The sequence below is a fragment of the Rhinolophus hipposideros genome (assembly GCF_964194185.1).
Source record: "Rhinolophus hipposideros genome assembly, chromosome: 2".
NCBI classification, from domain to species: Eukaryota; Metazoa; Chordata; class Mammalia; order Chiroptera; family Rhinolophidae; genus Rhinolophus; species Rhinolophus hipposideros.
Window position 1 is genome coordinate 101,227,031 of NC_138048.1, and position 22,986 is coordinate 101,250,016.

At 36.7% G+C, this 22,986-nt stretch overlaps 1 protein-coding gene across 12 annotated transcripts in view; it reads left to right on the top strand.

The window, feature by feature from the left end:
* ITSN1 (intersectin 1) overlaps positions 1-22,986 on the top strand; it is a 179,492-nt gene that overhangs the window by 42,187 nt on the left and 114,319 nt on the right. For 10 of the 12 annotated variants that reach the window (XM_081070736.1, XM_081070740.1, XM_081070743.1 and 7 more), the window contains exons 2-5: positions 5,859-5,918; positions 7,920-8,012; positions 8,862-8,925; positions 18,503-18,663. In XM_081070736.1, coding sequence (XP_080926862.1) covers positions 5,891-5,918; positions 7,920-8,012; positions 8,862-8,925; positions 18,503-18,663 — 346 coding nt within the window. In that variant the 5' untranslated portion in view covers positions 5,859-5,890. Of the gene's footprint in view, positions 1-5,858; positions 5,919-7,919; positions 8,013-8,861; positions 8,926-13,754; positions 13,814-18,502; positions 18,664-22,986 lie in introns of all 12 variants that reach the window. The other 2 variants (XM_081070742.1, XM_081070741.1) reach the window with 2 other exon arrangements.

The following is a 22,986-nucleotide window of genomic DNA, read 5'->3' on the forward strand; positions in this document are numbered from 1 at the left end:
AATAAATTAGCCTGAATCTCGTGAAAGGACACCATGAACTGGGTGTAGACAAAATACCTTCTCTAGCAAGAGTATATTCTTAATACTGAGACCCAGGAGTTCTTTATGGATCCAGTAACACAGGTCAGTGGAGTGTTCACAGCAAAGTCGGGACCTCTGCCTCTCTCCTCTCCTGTAACCTTCATTCCTCTCTAATTTATAGAAGAGGATTACAAGATTTTTGTGAGGGAAGGAATGGTCAGTAATTAAGTGAAAAACAGATAATGTATGTTCATAATATCCTCTTGGTCTTTAGGTCATTAATGCTAAATTAGTCCTGTTTTTATATATTAGAGACTTCGCTAATTTGTAATTATTTGAATTACATAATTGTGAAGATTCCTTTTTCTGTGAATGAGTACATATTTGAATCATCTCATTCGTCTCGCATACTTGTTTTTATGTATGTCCTTCCCCCTTTAATTAAAAAAATAATTAGAAAATTTTCAAACCTGCAGGAAATTTGAAAGAGTACTATGACATACCTGTTTTTAAAGATGTTTCAACTAGTTTAATTATTTAATATAAAGTTAAAATTTTAAAAGTGTGCCAGTACTTTAGAGTTAAGAAATTTTATTCTTCATGGTTAATTTCCCCTTTTTACTGCTAAATTTAGTGTTTATTATGTTCTAGAAATTTTATATGTAGTATTTCATTTACTTTGATTTTTTTGAAATCGTTTCATGTTTTCTGAATAACCTCCCTTTAGTTTATGATAACAAACATTGGAAATCAAATAACAAGCCTGTTTCAATATAATTTTTTTATTATGCAAAATGATATTTTCATAAATACCACTTTTAGGATGAATTTGTATTTTATAAACACACACAGAGGTCTTCTACTTTATATCAATATTTGGGATTGTAATGTAAATGCTGAAATTAAGGATCAACATTCCTTTAACTTTCTATTATTAGCTCTCCTTTCTGAAGCTGAAATGAAGGAAGATTAAAAATATTTCTCAAACATGTTCTAGCTTTTGGCGTAAAAATCCTAACATCCAAAGTTTTAAAAATGACTACTATTTACTTATTTCTTGATTGCGCAATATTTAGTCTGTGTGTTTTTTTGTTTTTTATGTGTAAATATAGCAGTGTTTGCCTTACTCTAAAAATTAGTATCTAAGTCCAGCAACATGTTTATGAAAGGTTTTAAGAACTTGAGAAAAGTATGTATTACAACGTAGAGTATGCGAAAGAGGGAAACAATTGTGTGTTTATAGGGAAAAGACTAAAAGGAAATATAAATACCAAGATGTTAATAAAATAGGACAGTGTGGGCCTATTTGCATAGTGGCTGCCTTCTCTATAAGAGAAGAACTGCAGATGGTCCCCTTAGCAGCACGACATCAGCTCTCCTTCCGGGGCAGCCACCCTCCTTCTGAGCCAGGATCCTGCCTCCCTGTCTCCAGGCCGGACACCTCAGAGGGCAGAATGCCGGTCTCTGCTTTGCTCTAGCTGGGTTCCTGCATTTCTTTTTTTCCTCAGTGTTGGTGATTTACCTTATCCTGTTGAAATCCTGTCATATGCATAGAACCGCTGTGTTCACTCTGTTTTGTTTTTTTCTTTTCTTTTTATTGCTCTGGGCTTTGTTATATATGTGTGTGTGTATAGATACACGTATATACATATATGTACTCATATCCTAGGGGTACTAAAAAAATTACACATTTTAAGAGATTTATGTACGTATTTTTGAAGTTGAGTTGAATTACGTTAGCAATGTGTAGTATGACGTATGCTCAAAAGATGGGGTTAATCAAATGACTACTAGCGTCATTTATTGTATTACAATTTTAATACAGTTTTGTCCTTTCTTAAAATGTGTATACATTTTTTGGGCACCCTCTGTATATATGACTTCCAACTTTCATTTGAGAAGTGCTTACTAAGGCAGCTTTGCTTGTTTTTTATAGAAGTAAAAGCTCTTTGGACTTATATGGCAAAAAGCTTAACCTTATTTCCCCCATTCAGTTTCCTCTGTGGTCTGTGATGACACTTAAAAAAACAAACAAACTCGGTTTCCCTTTCTTTCTCGTTTTTGTTTTCCAGTGCTTTAATTGCTTTCAACAGGATCTCCTCACTCCCTCCCCCCAGCTCCGCCCTGGTTGGTTTGCCAGGCTAACTACTTCATGATTGTTCCATGAATTTCTTAATCCTGAAAGTATGAGGTTATGATCATGGGCCCTGAAACTAGAGTGACTCCCTCTTCTATTATTTAATAATTGTGTAAAAAAACAATAATAATAATTGTGTCAACTGTTGCTTTAGTTTCCACATCTGTAAGATGGGATAGTTATGTTATTTAACTCATAGGGTTGTTAATAGGGTTAAATTGGCTAATACAGATCAGATGTATTACTAAGCATTTCATTAAGTTTTAGTTAATTACTATTTGTTGCTTATGGCTTTTTGTATACACACACACACACACACACACAGATTTTTGATGTGTATTTTCTATCCCCTACTTAATTGTAAACTCCTTTTTCTCCCAGCTTCATTGAAGTATAATTGACAAATAAAAACTATAGTTAGGGTACAACATGATGATGATTTAATATGCGTATACATTATGAAATGATCACTGCAATCGAGCTAATTAGCACATTCAAACAATTTGCATATGTGCGTGTGGTACAAACACTTAAGATCTCTTCTCTTAGAAAATTTCAAGTATAAAATACAGTATTATTAACTAGTCACCATGCCATACTATACATTAGATCCACAGAACTTATTCATGCTATCACCGAATGTTTATGTCCTTTGACCAACATCTCATTCCCCCCACTCAGCAGCTCCTGGAAAGTACCATTTTGCTTTCTGGTTCTATGAGTTTGACTTTTTTAGATTCCACATGTAAGTCAGATTATACAGTATTAGTCTATCTGTGTCTGGCTTATTTCACTTAGCAAAATGTCCCCAGTTTCATCCATGTCACAAATGGCAGGATTTCCTTCTTTTTTTATGGCTGAATAAAACCGCATTGCATATGTATACCACATTATTTGTCTGTCAACAGATAAATTGTTTCCATATCTTGGCTGTTGTGAATAAACGCTGCAGTGAACATAGGAGTTCATATATCTCTTCGAAATAGTGATTTCATTTCCTTTGGATATGTACCCAGAAGTGGGATGCTGGATCATATGATATTCTATTTTCAATTTTTTGAGGAACTCCTATACTGTTTTCTATAAAGGTTGTACCAGTGTACATTCCCATCAACAGTATATAAGGGTTCCTTCCCTTTTCTCCACATCCTTGCACTTGTTATCTCGTGCCTTGATGACAGCCATCCTAACAGGTGTGAGGGGATATCTTACTGTGGTTTTGATTTGCATTTCCTCGATGATTAGTGATGTTGAGCATCTTTTTGTATACCTGTTGGCCATTTGTATGTCTTATTTGGAAAAATGTCTGTTCTGGTCCTTTGCCCATTTTTAATTGTGTTATTTGTTTTATTGCTATTGAGTTAATTGTAAACTCCTTAATAGTAAGGATCATGCCAGTAAATCCTTACCGAAGCTGACTCCATAATTTTGGCATAATGTAGACCATTATCTCTGATTCTGGGAGTAGAACTTTAAGATGTCATTTGAATGAGATAAGGATTTAGAAATGAGCTCTTTTAGGACAATCTTCAAATGCTTTAATGAGGAGATAAAAATCACTGACACAAGCCTGTTATTTATATGTTGGATCAATATAGCCTTGGGAATAAAATAGTTCATGGGAATAAAAACTTTTCCTGAATGAATGAATGAATGAATAAGACTTTGGAGAGAAGGAATCTTTGAAACGTATAAAGGCTTATTTTCAACGAAGCTCTAAATAGAAATGATAATCTGATCATAAATGAGAAGAATATTAAGTATACTGATGCTTAGACTTGAGAGTAAAAAAACGACTTGTTTTTCCAGTTATCTTAACATTTGAAAATTTCATAGATGCTCGGTATCTGAGGAATTTTCCTACCAATCCTAGTTTTCAGAAAGTTTTTATTATTACTGAGTGTTGAGGTTTTGTCCAAAGCTTTTTTCTGCATTTATTGAAACAATCATATGGATTTTCTGCTTTATTCTGTTAATATGGTAAATTATATTAATTGATTTTGAAATGTTAAACTAACCTTGTACTTACTTCTAGGATAAACCCTATTTGTTCATGTCTTATGCTTTGTATATATTACTGAGATTCAATTTCTAATATTTTGTGAAGGATTTTTGCATTTATCTGCTTTAGGATGTGTGTGTGTGTGTGTGTGTGTGTGTGTGTGTGTGTGTGTGTGTGTGTGTAATATTATTTTTTGGTAATGCCTGTCACCTTCTCCCTTGCCCACTCTGCCCCAGAAGCCAGTAGCTAGATGTGGTGTTCTCTCTCCACTCTCCCCTACACTTCTTTCTCTCTGCAAAACTGAACCTCTTCAATGAAAAAACCTCTCCATACTGATATTGTAGGTCTCTTAATGAAAAGGTGACAGGCTATACATGATTGTTGTATGGAGAACTCCGTCATCAATCAGCAAACCTGCCACCCACACTCAGCTTCTGAGCATTTGTTTAGTGTTTCAAGTTAAATAAGAAGGATCACCCAGGGATCACTAGATAGTGAAGAAAGCCTGAGAACTGAAAAAGAGAGACCTCAAACAGATAATCAGCCAACAAACAAACAGGAGGAATCAAGTGATGTAAGAAACAGAAGAAAGCTAAAGAGCAAAATGGAAAAAAAGAATGAGAACTGTGTCTGTTAGAAACAGAAAAAGACGGTTTTAGAAATAAAGAGTGGAGAACAAGAGAGAGTTTTTGGAAATTTAAAAATATCATGGTTGGAAAATAATTCCATGGACAGATTGGAAGATGACATTGAAGAGTATAAGGGCATTTTTTAAATCTAAGTTTACCTACATTTAAATCTGTGATTAATTGATATTCACTTTTAACTGTGCACATTTACTGTGTTGTTAAATTAACTATAAAGAAAAATATTCAGTAAGTGCGGATATTTTCAGTTGAGAAAAAGGATGGATTTGATTTCACGTTGGCTGTTCATGAACAAATAGTGCCTGATGGGGATTGTGGAGCAGTGTATTTCTGTTTGCTGTTGCGGACAGACATTAGTGTAATATACCTTGTTTATGGCTTTTGTCAAAATCTTTAAGCAGCGATTGTGGACAGTGTTTTTCTTGGGTGAAAGGAACACAGGCTGTGGAGTTTGCTTTAATTAGTTTTGAGCCACTGCTCGAATCCAGCTGGTACCCAATTGTAGTATTGTCTAGTCGCTTCACTTCTCTGATACTCATTCTCCTCATCTGTAATATGGGGATGGTAATAACAGTACCTATCTGATAAGGCTGTGATTATAATGAAAAAGATAAAACTGGTAAGTCATCTGATACAGTGGGCAGCATATTCTAAGTGCTCATTAAAAGAAGCTGTTGTTATAACCATCAGGCAGATGGACTAGTATACGCAGACAGTTAAGAAAAAGATATATTGAAACAGAAACACATACAGCATTGGTGATATTGTAGCCCAGGCTGTCCTGGGCTAATGGTATCCCTCACCAGGCTGAAAGCTTCTTGTTGCCAGAGAGTCTTTCATTAACATTCCCTAGTACCCATCATTGTACCTGACACAGAGAAACGGTGCAGAGAATGAATGAATGGGCCTCTTAGTTGTAACTTTCATTTGTGGTGCTGGACCCTAGCTCTGGTATCAGTCTTCTGATCATTAAAGACACAGAGTATTAATGTGTTTATAAGTATCTAGGAGTGAAGCTTTTATAAACCTAAATGTTGCATTTCAATTACAGGCGTCGATTAGCAAGGTAAAAGTAACAGAACCATGGCTCAGTTTCCAACACCTTTTGGTGGTAAGTTTTTAAAGATTTTCCTTTTTTAATGTACTTTGGAACCACATTTTTAATAACTTAGTATTATGACAAATTTCAAATATACTCATAAGCAGAGGAAACAATATAATTAACTCATATGTACCCGTCACATAGCTTCAGTGATGATCAACTCATGGCTAGTATTGTTTCATCTGGATTCTTTGGAAACAACTCTCAGGCATCTCATTCCATCCACAAATATTTTAGTATGTGTTTCTAGTAGTAAGAACACTTTTAAAGGTGTAAGTACAATACCAGTACCACACCTACAGAATTTATGGTAATTCCTTAATATCAGTTACTAAGTCAGTGTTAAAATTTCCCTGATTTACCCATTTATTGGTTACGGTTTGTTTGTTCAAGTCAGGATCCAAACAAGATAGATACACACAGTGCAGTTAGTTCATGTATCTCCCAAGCATCTTCATTACTTCTCTTCCATCCCTGTTTTTTTCTTTGCAATTTATTTGTTGAAGTGACTGGATCATTTGTTCCATACATTTTTTGAAGTCTGGATTTGAAACATGACATTTTCATATGCTTTAGTTTAACTTTCTTAAAACATATCAATCTACATAAAATATGTTTTTTAGGTAATTTTCCCTAACAACGTTAAGAAAGTGTTAAATAATATTTTTGCACCCTGGCTAATTATTTTTTTTCAAAGACGGTGTGACACATTTATTGATTACTCTTGGCAGCTGTCTGATCCAGTCATGAAGAGAGTAAGGAAACACGAAGCATCATCCCTCTGGTCACATCTGTAAAAGTCTCTGTGGGATTCTAGTAGAGCAGTCTGGAAAGTTTTCAAAACCATTAGTGTTATTGTTTTATTTGTGTTTTGCTTTTGTCTTCCTTCTTAATTGCTGGGCAAGTTTTGGGTTGTTTTGTTTTGGTCTTGCTTTTGTTTATAGTTCCAGGGAAGAATTCTGACAAGGCATTAAAAATCCCTTTTAGAATTTGCAGGACTGTAAGGCCTGTGAGGGAAGGGATCATACCTGCATCAGTTACCATTTTATCCCTAATATCTATCCAGTGCCTGGCACATTAATTGTTCAATAAATAGGTTTCCAACGATTGAATGAATGACCACTCTACGTGTCACTGTCATACCCCACAGAGAGGTTAAATGTGACGTTTATACATCTTGCTTTTGTGCTAGACATATTCACATTTTGTATGAAACATACATATTGTCTGTTCCCACCTTTTGGGAAAGTGTCTGAACTTTTGAAAGCCTTCTATCTATATAATCTAAAATTATTTTGGTGAATTTATTTGAGGAGACCTAGAACTAAAGTGAGGACGATCTTGCAAGGGAGAGAACATCTGGTCAGACTTAGAGCTGAAACTGAAGGAGAACAAAAATTCCATTCTCTTTGGTTTGCCATTACTTTTTTCAAGGACCCCATTTTAAAAAACAGTCTTAGTGAGGTATAATTTACATACCGTAAAATTCACTAGTTTTAATTGTGCCATTGATTCAGTGGTTTTTAGTCAATTTACAGAGTTGTGCAACCATCATTACAATCCAATATCTAAATATTTTTAATACTCCAAAAAGATTTTCATGGAATCATGTAGGATTGCGAGGCCCACATTTTTTCCATAAGTTTCACCTTTGGCATTTAAGACATCTGAAGATGCAGTTTTAAATTAGTCTATTGCTTAAGATTATGTAAATAAATGATGATTAGTAACTTACTATGTCTTCATACAATCCTGCTAACTATAGGATTACAGGACAGATTTTATAAAAATAATTTGTGCCAATTTCTTTTTTGGGGGCCGGGGGCTACTTTACTCTTAATTTGCTAACTTTTTGTGTATAACTTCCAAGGATAAACAGCTGTTAATTTATCAAATCATTTATAACACTGACAAACTCTTAAAGTACTATGGAAATAGTTTGTGTGAGTGCCTTGTCTTTTATTTATTTATTTTTCTCATTGAATAATTTGTCTTTTCTTTGGATTGTAGGCAGCCTGGATATCTGGGCCATAACTGTAGAGGAAAGAGCGAAGCATGATCAACAGTTCCATAGTTTAAAGCCAATATCTGGATTTATTACTGGTAATTGGAGTCAGTATTTTTACATTTTTACTTCTCAGTAGTGCATATGTCTGTGGAGAGACTCTATTACGCAAAGCTAAGGTGGCCACATGTGGTTGGGGGGCACATTTACCCATTTTGCCATCGCCTGAGCCTGTATTTTTACCATTGCTTTTCCTATGATGCATTCAAACACTTGCTTAATTCTCATCTTGAACTTGTTTGGAAAACTTAAAGAAATTAACAAATGCTGAACATTAAAAAAAAAAGAAAGAAGGAATTCTCTTATTGTTGTGCCCTTAACGTGGCTTTTGTACTATGTCTTTTCCATTATCTTTCCTGTTTGATTATTCTTTAGGAATTGGCTTTAGAAAAAAATGGGATCTAGATTTCCTGGGACTTGTTTTTGTGTGGTTTTTGTCTCATAGTTCTCTTTATTAATTCTTAATCATTGATGTGATTCTTTTAATATTTGTTACTTATTCTCCATAAATACACTCCAAATTTGAAGTGTAGATACTGGGAATGGCAAAGACCTTTTTTATAAAGTAGAAGTATGGGTCATCACTTTGTTTAGGATCCCTGTAGATGTGCTTTACCATCTTAGTTAATAGCACATCAATTAAAGTATCTATCCCTGCAATGCCCTTTTTCAGATGATTTTTTTAAAGTGGTTAAGTTCTGAAGTCAATGCTGATGGATTCGTTTTACTGTTGCTTTATAGACGTGCCATTTGGCTTCTATCATGTATTCAATTCCGTATTTATAGGATTACCAGCCTTTTCTTATTTTTGCAATTTTGCTGTAAGAAGATTTCTATTCTTGTTCAGCTGTTGTTTTCTTCTGAAACTGTTTCCACTTAATTTGCAGGTGATCAAGCTAGAAACTTTTTTTTCCAATCTGGGTTACCTCAACCTGTTTTAGCACAGATATGGTAAGTTGTAACCTTACATAAGCAGATGGTAAAATAAAATATTCCAGTAATATAATTTCTTAAAGTATAGAAGGAGAACTTACATCTCTAATCTGAAATACTCGACTACTTCTTACCAGAGGAATACTTCTAAAAAGTATCTTTCTAATGCAGAACTTTAAAAAAAAATAAAAATAAAAAGGCTACGTTTACAAGGTAACACTGTCCAAAAGTTGAATTTCCTGTTGAGAAATCTATATTTTGATATTTTCTCACAATTCTTTTTAGCTTCATCCATAACACTTATTCGCATCTGAATGTCCCACATTTCTTTCTCTATAATGTAATGCTTCTGTATCTTTTATTGAATAAATGGTAAAGAAACTATTTGAAGGCTAGTAGTGAAATAACCAGTGAAATATCCAGTATTCATTACAGTGTTGTACAAGGTGAATGCATAACATATATTGTTGAATTTCTTGATTAATTAACACAAGCACTAAGTCTTTGAAACCATAGGAAAGAAAAGAGTGAATAGCAAATATAGTTTGGGGTTCTAGGTTCATGACTTTGGGGAGCCATGCTGAATTCTGTTGTCAAGAAGCCACATTTCCCTACAGTGTTTTGTTCTTACAATTCCCACTTCATTTCCCTGGTTTCTTAGTGTTGTGGAGGCAGCTTGCTATAGTAGAAAGCACGTGATTTGTAGTCACACACCTGGGTTTGAATCCCAGCTGCTCTACCTTCTGTCTTTATGATTTGGAACGTGTGTTAATCCTCTCTAACCTCAGTTTTCCAATCTAGAAAATGGGAAGACTTATATTTACCTTATAGAGCTGAGAGGATTAGGAGAGAAACTGTGTATGAAGGGGCCTGGCACATAACAGTCTCTGAAACCAAAACCTCCAAAAAAGTAGCTGCTGTCGGCACTGGGGACTGGGTATTCCACTTAACGAAGTTGTCCCACTAATTGCTTGTCCCTTAAGTGAGCGACCTTTTTTATTTATAATTTTATGGAAAGTAATAAAGATTGACATACCACATTTTCCCGAAAATAAGACCTAGCCGGACCATCAGCTCTAATGTGTCTTTTGGAGCAAAAATTAATAGGAGTCCCGGTCTTATTTTACTGTAACATAAGGCCGGGTCTTATATAATATAATATAATATAAGACCGGGTCTTATATAATACAATATAATACCTGGTCTCATATTAATTTTTTGTTCCAAAAGACGCATTAGAGATGATGGTATGGCTAGGTCTTATTTTCGGGGAGACACGGTAGTTCCTTGTTGCCTTCAAGCAGAGTCTCTAAGCTTGATTATGCGTGTCATTAGTATGAAAATCACTTACTATGTTCTGCAATAGCAGAACTTTCATGAGAAATTAAGATATATTTGTGTATGGATATATTTGAATTGAAACTAAATGATATCAGATTCCTGTGCTTTTTTTGGTGTCTGCCTTATTTTCTTTTTCCCAGTTGTCAGCATGTTGGCTGCCAGACTGTCTCTTTCAACTACTGAGTCTCCTTCTCTGACGCCCTTCTAGTTCTAACCTCTGATTTACTTTGAGCTTGGAAAATCAGATAACGAGGTTTTTTGGAATTACTTTTTAAAAATAAAATAGAAGACAAGTTTGATAGAGAGAAAAGAGAGAGGTGAGAGAGACAGAGAGGAGAGAGGAGAGAGAGCTCAAGCACGTGTAAACACAGGAGCACACCTGTCAGTTAAGTGCCTAAGTTAAAATGCAAGGGATTTGTGACATCTGTGTTAATTGGAACAAGCTTGTTTTACTTTGTGTTCTGGTATATGATTGTGTTTTACACCAAAAGTCAAGACCACTCATTAGAGCCTTCCTTTTCCAAGCTTAATTTCCTCCATTTAATCCTGCTTTTATGTTATATTCCCAGTTTATGAAGTTTCATTCAAGAAGCAGGCTTCTGATGAATACTCTGCTGCAAGAAAAATCTCACTTCACATTTACTCATTCAACAGTGTAAAAATATTTATCAAATGTTTGCTATGGGTCAGTGAATATTGTAGGTGCTGGGAATATAGCAGTGAACAAAGTAGACAAAAATCTGTGCTTTCATAGAAATTGCCGTCTAGTGGAAGGAGAGAGTTAATAGCAGTATAAAAATTGTTGCATGGTAATCAGTGTAATGGAATAAAATTAAGTATTATCTAGTAAATTTTACTTTTTTTCAATTAAGTTGTTAGTTTTCCAAAGTGTTTTTTAGCTTAGTGTGTCAGTCATTTCTCCAACTTATTTTTATAGTGAAAATTTTTATTAATAATACAGATGATAAATTGGCAGTCAAAAATGTTCTTTGTCTTTAACTTTTTTTGTGACATTTTGTTAAATACATTTGTGACAGCCTATTTTACCAAGAATTGCTATTAGGGGGCAAAAAACTACGCCTTTAAGTATCTTTTCCCAAATGAAACATCTTTGAAAAATAATTGTAAATTTCACGAACCATGGCTGTCCTGCTGAGATGATTGACTCGTGTAGTGCAAAGTATAAGATCTCTTTTTCCGTATTAGCTCTGATACTCACTTTATAACCCTGAGCAATACTTGAGCTCTTCAATCTTAGGTTTTTAAATTTATAAGTAATAACAGCTGACCTAATTACATACTTTTCCCTTTCTGTCTCTCATGCTAATCTTGTGTTTTCCTGTGGTTTTTCTAGTAAGGTCCCAGGGAAGGCCCCTGATCCTTTTGGTAGAGAGAGGAATGGGTTTGAGTCTGAATGGGTTTGTGTCAGTCATCTGGATAAGAAAAAAATTTTGGATTGAGAATTAGGAACTATTTCTGGTCTATCTCTCTGGGCCTTATTCTCTTTGCTCTGGACCTTGGTTCAATTGTATGAGTGATGTGGACTGTTTGGGAGTATGTGTTAGAAACCTTTATAGTTTTTGTTCCATGTGGAACCTATATTCTAATTAACTAATTTGTGACATTTGAATTGTAACCTACTAATACGTTGGGGCTGCCTACCTATCCAATCTGATTTTCAATTAAGAATATAAGAAAGCTTGAATTCTCAGAGGATGGCGTCAAATCAGTGTGTGTAATGCCAAATTGTACCAAAGAAATTGTCTTATAAATAAGGAACTGGAAGGAAACTGGTAAATATTCTATTTCATTTTGGCAACTCAGGTGCTTACAGTTGTTCAGTCTTGGCCTTGGAGGAGGAGGAGAAGGAGAGGTGAATGGACAAGAGCCTTGAAGGTCCAGGAAAGAAAAAGAGATCGAATGAGAGGCCTCTCATTTGGAATCAGAGGCCGTAGGGGCTACAGAAATGGAGATCAGGGTCTTCTAAGGAGAGAAATAAGGGGGAGGAAGGGAGCACCACCTGGAAATGGGCCTTGAGAGAGAAGGAAGGAGCTAGAGACAAAAACGAAATTGGAATGGCTTGGTGATCTGGGGCATGGGGACAGAGCAAACGGCTATATAACATGTACTGTCATAGGATACCTCTGAGTGGCCATCAGCCCCCAATAAGGTCAATGTACAAAACCCATTTACCAAAAACAAAAAAGCAGCCATTCTGACTCATGTTCCCCTCTCCTTCATCCCTCATTCCTGAGCCTTCATCTCAGCTCATGGCACTGAGCGTCTATCCAGCAGTTGGGAGCCACGCTTGGTTCCTCTCGTTTCCTCACCCTGCACATCCAGTCTATCAGCATATACTTTTGACTCCGTTTTCAAACTGTATTCCCAATCTGGCCACCTCTTTCTGCCTCCACTGTTCTTTCTGACCTAATCTGTCTCACCTGGGCCCGCTGTTTGAATATCCAGACTGAAGTCTCTTTCACATTTGCCCCTTTTAGATTTCAGTCTGCAAATGGCATCCAAACGATCTTTTAAAAAAGTAAATCCATTTAAATTCTCCATTGAGAAGAAAATCCAAAGTCATTACCAAGGCCACAAGGCCCAGCATGATCTGGCTCTTGGCATTTTTCCTCTTGTTTTGCACCACTGTCTTCCTCAATATTTGCACTCCAGTTTTACTGACCTTCTTTCTATTCTGTAAATCAGCCAGGCTTCTTCTTGCCTTAAGGTCATTCATTGCACTTGGTATTTCTTCTTCCTATAATGCAGTTCTTCTAATCCTCGCGTAGCTGGTTCATTACCCTTCAGGTTTCAGTTCACATGTCACCTCCCCAGAGAAATGCTTCCTGACCACTAGTCAGTCTACAGGAGTTCCCTCTGCCCACCTCCCCCTGCCCACTGCCTTCTCTTTCCTATCACCTTGTTTATTTCTTAATTGCATTAATCATGTGGAATAACCTGATTCGTTGTCTTGATTGGTGTCTGCTTGCACTAAAATATAAGCTCTGTGAGGGCAGGAACCTTGTCTGTCTTTTTCACAATTGTAACCCCAATTCCCAGAGAGTGCCTACACCTTTTGAAGAGGTGACCCTCATTTGTTGGATGAGTAACCAAACCAAGAATGAAGACTAGGCTGGACTAACCTGAACAGTGAGGGATGAGCAGCCTGTGATAGCCTTTGTGGAAGATGTGGGCTCCTAAAGGAATACACAGGCTTCAGCTCTGGGGCAGTGAATGAAATGGCCTGAGAGGAGGTTGATCTCTCCCTTTAATCCTATAATACAAAGAAAGTTGTTTCAGAATTGCTGCGCTCTCGTATCCACTACAAACACCAAACTCATTCAACAGAGTTCAAGATTATTACTTCCTAGTTCTTTTTTGTTTGTTTTTAGACTGAGGATATATGAAATACGGTATTTAGAAGTTACTTGGATTAATTTTTTTGTCTTCATATGTGGATATGTTATTAAAGTGCTGTTACGTTAATTTGTTTTTGTTTTATTCAGTTTAGGGCTCCTCTCATCTTCGTGGACTTCAAGGCTCCAAAAGCCAAACTATACTAAAAGTGAGCTCAGAGAAATGTCACTCCCTCTCCTAGTCTTTCATCCTCGTTCCCACCCATTTTATTAGTTTCTTATTATCCTTCCTTTGTTTATTTTTGTGCAAAAAAAGTAGGTCCGTAATATATTCTGTGTATGTATTTATATTATTTTCTCCTCGTTACTTTGAAGGTATCCTATAAATGTTCTTCTTTGCTTTTCTCCCTTAATGACGTATTCTGGAAATCACTTAGATCATTCCATAGAGATCTTTCTCATTTTCTTTTTACGATTTCATACCGGTAGTACTTGTGGAAGATATATCACAGTTTATTCAACCAACCTCCTGCATATGTGCATTTAGGTTACTTCTAATATTTTGCAATTAGGAACAACATGTCAATGTGTGAGCTGTGGCATATATACTTTTGTATTGTTGGAGATCTATCTTCCAGGGAAATTGCTAGGAGTGGAATTGCTGGGTCAAAGAGTAAATGCATATGCAGCTCTGCAGAAGTTGTCCGATTACCCTCCATTTCAAGTTAAAGCACTTTTCCCCACTGACAGTATATAAGAGTGACATATAGTTTATTTGTACACATCAAACAAAAAAATTACCCTTAGTATTCAGCATACTTTGATCCCTTTCACATCTCAACACTGCCTATTGTAATGTACAGATTTTAATATTAGGCTAAACATTGTTTAAGATCAGTTTGTCATAAACAGCCATTGTTTGGTTTATAATTTTTTAAAGTCTGCTTTAAAAATATACATATACACACGTACTTATATTTATTTATTTATTTTTTAAGTTTTTTTGCAGAGAAGCCACAAAAAATAGAATTCCAACTCTATTCCAGTGTACTGGGCTGGGGGTGGAGAGAGAACTGAGCTTTGTAAGAGTAACTACTGTATTTGTTTAGAGTCCTTTAAGTACCAAGAAGTTCCAACAGTTATGTTTTGTTTTTTTGTTTTTTTAATTAATTAATTTATTTATATTGGGGAACTGTGTTTTTCCAGGGCCCATCAGCTCCAAGTTGTTGTCCTTCAATCTAGTTGTGGAGGGCGCAGCTCAGCTCTAAGTTCGGTCACCGTTTTCAATCTTTAGTTGCAGGGGGCGCAGCCCACTATCCCATGTGGAAATTGAACTGGCAACCCTGTTGTTGAGAGCTCACCCTCTAACCAACTGAGCCATCCAGCTGCCCTTCTGGCAGCTTGGCAGCAGTTCTTGGTCTTCAGTCTAGTTGTGGAGGATGCAGTTCACCAGCCCATCTGGGAATCGAACCGGCAACCCTGTTGTCCAGAGCTCATGCTCTAACCACCTGAGCCATCCTGCCACTGCACCCCACCCCCCAACAGTTATATTTTGTTAGGCAAGATCACACAAAATCCTCAAGCAACATTTTGGGGATGTGGTGCGGGGCTTATAGTCAGGTACCTAGAACCTGGGATTCCATGTTTCCTCTCCTCTCCCCTTCAGGCACTTCAGTGGACAGTTTCTTAGAAACTAATTTTTTCTAATTAAACCATTATTAGAAAGTCTTTTCTCCCCTAACCCACTCATTATTCCACATTGGATATTTTTGTTTCTCATTAGAAAACACATTTTTGGGGGCAGTGGTTGGGGGAATAGGGCATGGGACTCTTATCTACCCGTTTGTTTTTTTTAAAGTGTGCAGACTGACATTGATTGATGGAAACTTTTATTTTTTTTCCTGAAAACCATTTGAAATAGCTGAATTATTTTTTTACAAATAGCAAAAGAAAGAAAAGTTCACCATTTCATTTTATTTAACTTCCTTTATAAAATCTGAAAGATAGGACAGAAATAAAGCAACCAGAGACCAGTCTCAATTATGAATATAGAGGCAAAAAATCAAAAAAAAATCTTAACAAGTAGAATTCCAGAATGTATGAAGACTATGACCAACTTGCATTTATGCCAGGGGTGCAAGGTTGGTTCAGAATCAAGAAATTCTCTCAGCATTATTATATTAGCAGATAAAAAGGGAAAAAAAGGTGTGATCTGATCAGCAGATGCTGAGTAGGCATTTGATAAGCCTTATTATGTTGGCAGATAAAAAGAAAAAGAGAAGGTATGATCAGATCAGATACTGATTAGGCATTTGATAAAAAATGAAACCATTTCTAATAAGTGGAAAAGGGAACTGCCTAAGTATGCCAGACTACTTGTAAAAATCACTAACAAATATTTTTCTAAACAATGAAACACTACAGCCATTTCATTTAAACTCATAGCTAAGCGGGGACGCTCACACATTTAATACCATTCCTATTCTTTATTGGTCTTAGAGGTAATAAGATCAATAAAACAGAGAGGAATGGTATAAATATTGGAAGAGAAAGTTTAACTTTTTTCCTAGTTGTGTGATTTTTATACTTACCAAACCCAAGAGATTTTATTTTAGTTTAAAAAAATTAATAAGATTCATAGAATGTTGGTGGGATAGCTGAGCATAAATGATCTTTAACAGCAAATTTTTTTTCTGTGCTTGAAACAAAACACCTAAATATGGAAATGGGGGAAATGTTCCATTTAAAATAGTAACAAAAAAGATAAAATTCCTAAGAAAAGTAATTACTTATTTGAAGAAGATGATATAATCTTATTGAAGGAAATGTTAGTAGAACTGGACATAGTATTTTTTTTTGGTGGACAGACTATCATAAATGAGTCGTTTTTCTAAAAAGGAATATATCTAATTCAGGTTCAGCTTGGATCCCAATAGGGTTTTTTGTAGAATGGATAAATGATCTTATAGTTCATAGGGAAAAAGAAACATCTGTGAGTAGCCCAACAAAGTTTAATAAAAGGGAAAAAAGAAAGCCTTGCCAACTATCAGAATGTACCCTAGAGCGAGTATGATGAGATCATTGTCATATTGATGGAATTGTTCACTCAGAATAGATAATCCAGAAATAGGTCTCACTTCATATGAACATTTAATAAACAACAAAAATATGTTTTAGTTCAATGAGAAGATCAATTAATAAATGTTGCTGGGAAAGTTAGGTATCCATCTGGAAGAAATAAGGTGGAGCCCAGGGATAACATATCACATATACACATACAATTGCCATTGGTTTAGAGATTGAAATGTAATAAAATAATCTTAGAAAATAAAGGACTGAAAAGGTACAAACTGTGATAAAATAAATCTTTATATGTAAAAACTTAGAATTTCTTTCAATAAAGATACTGTACACAAAACGAAAGACAAATAATAAATTTTAAAACATCTTTCAACAATTGACAGATAAACAGTTAATATGTAATACACAATGAGTTCTTATAAACTGACTAGGAAAAGACATGCAATCTAGCAGAAAACTTGGCAAAGGCTGTGAATGAGCAATTCATGTATGACTCCAAATGCCCAGCAACATATGGAAAGCAGTGCCCAGGCTCACTGGTAGTGAGTGAAATTCCGATTCCACTCCTGTGGTTTGCTGAAGGGGATCATTGACTGCAGGGGCCGGGGGTGGGTCTGTCTGAGGCAAAAAGGAGGTTCCGTAGCTGTGGGGTTCCGTTTCCCTCTTTATGACCTTTTCTTGTTTTCCAAAAGAATAGTGTAGACTTGGGCAATTTTTAACATTATTAGAGATTTTTAATTGTTGTTAAAGTTCATGCTTTTTATTGTGTTTCGTGTTTTCTCTCTTTGAGTTAACTCCAGCAACATTATTATAGCTTATTAATTATTACAGGATTATTTTCCATGAAACTTAATTTTTTTTTTGGATACTCCCTGGATGTGGCTTCTTGAAAAGTTTGCTAGTCGTGGCCATTTAGTTGGAGTAGCTGGTCTTACCATTTGATGTTTCAAATAAAATTGTTCTTAAGATTGGCTTAAAAAAATAAATTCTCGCTCTTTTAATATCTAGACTAAAAGAAACAAAATCTGAATGAACATTCTTCACACAGAAGAGGTTAAGTCATGCATATGCACAGTTTTCGTTTGGATCGCAGTTTCCAGTTGCCAGGACAAACCCTTTTCTCCTGCTTACTCTTCTCTGAGAGAACCTACTTTACGTAAAAGCTCATTGCAAGTTACACTTGACCATTTCTGTTTGAGCACCATTTTCAAATCATAAACACACTTGTAAGCTCATTTAATTAATTTTCACAGCTTTAATTGTATAGTAGAATGATATGAGCATAGCGTGTCATGTCCCCATGGTGAGGTTTGTAGAGTCCCACAGAGGAGTTGGTGCAATCTAGTCAAAGAAACTCTAGAAATAAACTCTCTGTTCCTAAATACTTTTTTTGCTGACACCTTTATTTTCACATACTTCACATAATAAAATTCATCCTTTGAAAGTGTATAATTCATTGTTTTTTAGTCTCTTCACAGAGTTGTGCAACCATTATCCCATCCAAGTGTAGAACATTTTCGTCACTCCATAAAGAAACTCTATCTGATATCCAAAGTACATATCCTGAGATTCGGACTGACATTACCTCATGTATCATATAAGAATAACACAATAAAAAGCATTTTATATTTATATAAAATCTTGTCAGTATTTCCAGGTTACTCTCGATAGCTTGGTAAATAAATTTAGTTTTGGTTTGCTTTGTTTCTTCTCCCCAGGATGAAGGGAGCTGATTATTTTGTTTTTGTGTGGGTGGGAGTGGTAGTTTGGGAAACGTTCTTTCATCGTCGTTTTAAGCCCTTGCTGTTGGTTTGCAGGGCACTGGCCGATATGAATAATGATGGAAGAATGGATCAAGTGGAGTTTTCCATAGCTATGAAACTTATCAAACTGAAGCTGCAAGGATATCAACTCCCCTCTGCGCTCCCCCCTGTCATGAAACAGCAACCAGTTGCTATTTCCAGTGCACCAGCGTTTGGTAAGTTTGAAAAGCAATTGATTCCTATATTTCATTGTATATTTTAAAAGTAAATGTTTCCCTTTTTTCCCTCTTCTCAGTTTCTAGCATTGGAGAAATTCTAGGGGATAATTCTGACTGGAAAATAATGGCAATGGGCAGGAAAATAGTGCAGGAGGAGAAGGAATATATTCACATTCTTATCCCAGGATGAAAGTGGTCCAAATGAAGGCTTATGGGGGTGGGGTGGGGCGGGGTGGGGGTTGGAGGATGGGGGTGAGGGGCGAGGCAGATTCTCAGCGGGAAAGGAACAAACTGGCGGTCTGCTGCAGCATCTTCTGGTTTTTTCTTGCTCTTACTTGATTCTTGACTTTCACATTGTCACATCCTTCCTTTTGGTTTTCTGTTTTCATAATATCTTTGTTTCTCCTTGTGTATAAACAACTGCTTTGGATTATGGTATCTCAAAAATCTATGTTTAAATTTACAGTACTGCGACAAATGGCCACATTTAAATTCTTAGAACAAAATGAGGCAGGAGAAAATAAACCTTGTTATCTCAATTAAAAACATAATTCCATAAAAAACGATCTTTTAGCCAGATAGTTTGCTTAAAAATTAATCAGTAATTAGTTGACTAAGATCACCAACCGTTCTGACTTCTCTGTTCTCACCCTAAACTTTGATTCTTTAGGTTGATTTAAAGATTACAGTAATCAGATGTAACTTCTGATTCATGGGAAAGCCCTTAGACAGTTTAAACAAAACAGGGAAATTGTGGATAGAGTTTCTTTCCCTCTCTTCCTTCTGATGTATCTGATGACAGGTGATAGAGTGATGTCGATTTGGGAGGGGGGCAGTCAATAGTAGTTCAGGTTGTCTCTGGTACAGTTAATGATAAGCTGAGATAAATGAACAGTGTGGTTTTACTTAATAGATTTACTGTTGAAAACGAGCGAACTATGCATGTCCTTTTCTTTTGGTGAGGTTTAGCCGTAAAACTGGTTTTTATAAGGGAAGGGTGCAGGGTTTGGGTTAGGCAAGTAGGATAGTGATTCAAAAGAAGGAAACACTTATAAAGTCGTATGGGCAAAGGCTGGGAAGAGCGGAAGTGAGCAGGCCAGTAGGCTCCAGTGGTCGGGCCCTTGTCCATCGTGTGTTCTCAGTGCTTAACCCTCGGTTAACCCAAGTCCAGAGGAAAAGAAGACTTACACTGTGTGCAGACAGACACACTGAAGGAAGGAGGTACCAGGCATGTGCACAGTACTTGCTGGAATTCAGTTGGGTACCCTGAGGCAAGTCACAGTATCACCGTACCCCATTTTCCTCCCACATTTTTAGACTAGAGGGGGCAAACTCTGATTGTGGAGAGATGGGATATTTTCAAGAGAGATGGCTAGTCAAAAGAGATGGCTTCCAAAACACAGCGAATGTATTTATTTAGAAATATACAGAAAATATTCAGAAAAGGTAGTCCATTGGTAATTAAATTAAAAAAAAATTTTTTTTTTTAAATTTTAAATGGAAGTTGTTCTGACTCTCTGAAGGTCCCTGTTGCCAACGTTTGGTCAGGATCCATGTGTTAAAACAGCTAAAGGGTGTGTTTGGTTTTATTTTGGCTTCCCTTCCGGTGCTGCAAGAAGAAACCTCAGAGTAGAGAGAGGGTCAGATAACCAGAGGCATCCCATTTCCTCTTTTTCTCTCAAACCCGGGTGTCAGTTATTCTTCCTCTAACATTTAATATGCCTTCTCTTATTCCATTCTGCTATAGGAATTTCAACTCGAGAGATATTGCTGATTTATTTTCAGGAGGTGATGGCCTCACCGCCCAGAGGGTTTTCCAGCCACTTAAGGAACATGGCACCACCTCTGTCGGAACCTGGGATTTCTGATCTGACACCCTGCCAGTCAGGCTTTAGCTCTTCCCCTAGGCTCCTCCACTGCCTTTCACCTCGTTCTCAGCACATCAACATTCTCAGTAAACTATTTTCAAGAGGCCAAATCATGAGGAAATATCAGAACAGAAGAGAAGTTAGAAGTACATGGTCCTGATCCATTTTGCCCAAGTGTATTCTGGCCTTTCTTAGTATTTCTATTTCTACATCTCAGCTCATCCCAGGGTAATGTTTTTCTTACACTTCTGGCTACTTGGGAACAAAAGAATTTGTTACTATTATCATTTTCTAATTAGTATTAAAAATTATCTGACCAGGCATTTCCTAGCCCTTACATGGTGTGCCTTCACATACAGTATTTTATTTAGTCACCCTGAAACTATGCAGAAATGCTGAGCTCTGTTATATAAATGAGGGAACTAAGATTCCAAGAAGTTGAACAGTTTGCTTAAGACCAAATTTCAAAAATGGGAGGGAGAGTTTATGCAAACACCTAGTTTTCCTAAAAACTCTCAGGTTCCTTATTATATACCTTCTCTCTCCCCCCACTTCATTATCACCAAACCATCAGGTGACATGGGGCGTCACTCTTCTGGGATTTGTTGTCTACATGTATTCATGCAAATGTTAACACCCCGTGCTATTAAAGCCGGCTAGGAGATGAGCAAGCATTTTCTTCAACTTCCCTATGTTAAGAAGAGGAAAATGAGGTACAGTGATATTGTGACTTAGGGTACCGAGCTGTATTTCAGCAAGTGCTATGAGTATGCCTGGTACCTTCTTTCAGTGCATTTGTGCACAGCATAGTTCTTCTTTTATTCTGCATCCAACTATTTCAAGGGAAGTTCATTTTTCTTTCATTTGATTTTTAAAAAATCATTTTGACCAGAAATCTATGGTTTTATTGGAGTATACCAGTATTTTTAAGACCCTAATGTGTGTCCTAATTGCTGGGAACACGCTGGTGAGCAAGATATCATGGCTCCTGCTGTTGTGAAGCTTCTTGTCAAGTTGGGGGAAACAAGCAAATAGATAAATAAATAAGGTAATAAGATAGAAAAAGACCAATGAGACCAAGTTGTCAGGGAAGAATTCCCTGAGGAGATGACTTTTGAACTGACTTAGAGATAAAAGCCATGTAAATATCTAGGGGAGAAGACCTCCAGGCAAAAGGAACAGCAATCTCAAATGTCTAAAGGCAAAAACTGAAGTATTGGCAGGCCAACGAGGTAAGGCAGGGGCCACATGGTTTAGGGCCTGATAAAGCCACTAAGGGGTTGGAATTTCTTTTTCTGAGTGCGTTTGAAAGCTGCAGAGAGCTTTTAAGTGAGGGGAGTGACATGGTTGCTAGATACTTAGAAAAAATAATCTGTGTTATCTGAAGACTGGATTGCTGGGGGACCAGAGTAGAATCTGGGAACTTGGTAAGGAGCCCTTTGCCGTGGGCAAGAGATAATGGTGATTTAGATCTGGGTGGCAAAAACCAAAATGGAAGATAGCATAGGATTAAATTCATTATATTTTGAAGGAAAAGTAAATGAAGCTTTGGCCATGGTAAGTTGAGGGGCCTAGTAGATTTCCAAGTTGAGATAATGAGGAGGCAGATCAATCCATGTGTCTGGGACTCAGAGGAGAGATCCATCAGCTCTGGTTCTCAGTGTGGATGGCATTGCAAGCCCTGGGACTGGGTAAGATACCTTAGAGAAAGTGTAGCTAGCATGGGCAGAAGACTTAGATCCAAACCTTGGCGTGCTGTGATATTTAAAAGTTGTTGGTTGGTGTCCTGGAAGCCAAGAAAAGTGATTCAAGAAGGAGGAGTGCTCCATTGTTTGACTTCCTTCTGAGACACTGAGTCAGAATAGGACAGAAAAGTGATTGGATTTCCTGAGTTGAGTTTGTGGATGACCTTGACAAGCAGTTTTATTGGAGTTGTAGGGACAAAAGCCTGATTGGAGGCTTGGAAGAGGCCTTTAACTCCAAAGGGGAGACGAAGCTGGAGGAGTGGAGTATGCCAGCTAAAGAACAGTGTGTTTAGGATGGGAAGTGCTCCCACAGTTTTAGAATGGAAAGGGAAAACTCAATGATTGAGGAGAGATGCGAAATTTTCAAGAAATTAGCATTGTCAAGAAGGATGGCTCTTAAAACACAACATCAGGTAGATATATTTATTTAGAAATAAATAGAAAAATTCAGAAAAGGTAAAAGGATGTAATCTTTGCAGTGGCTACGTAATAGCTGAGCAGGTCACTTAAAGTGGGAAAATTATAGTGTTAGAGAGTAATTACAATGATTGTGCCAGGGATAAGAAAGCCTGAAAGATCTGGAGCAGTCTGGTTCCTATGAATTCACAAAACTGGAGGAGGAGAAGAACGGAAACTGGAAATCCCAGGAAGCAAGGCACTCGTACGAATGAGCAACAGGCAGTATCCGGCAAGGTCGGGTCCCACTT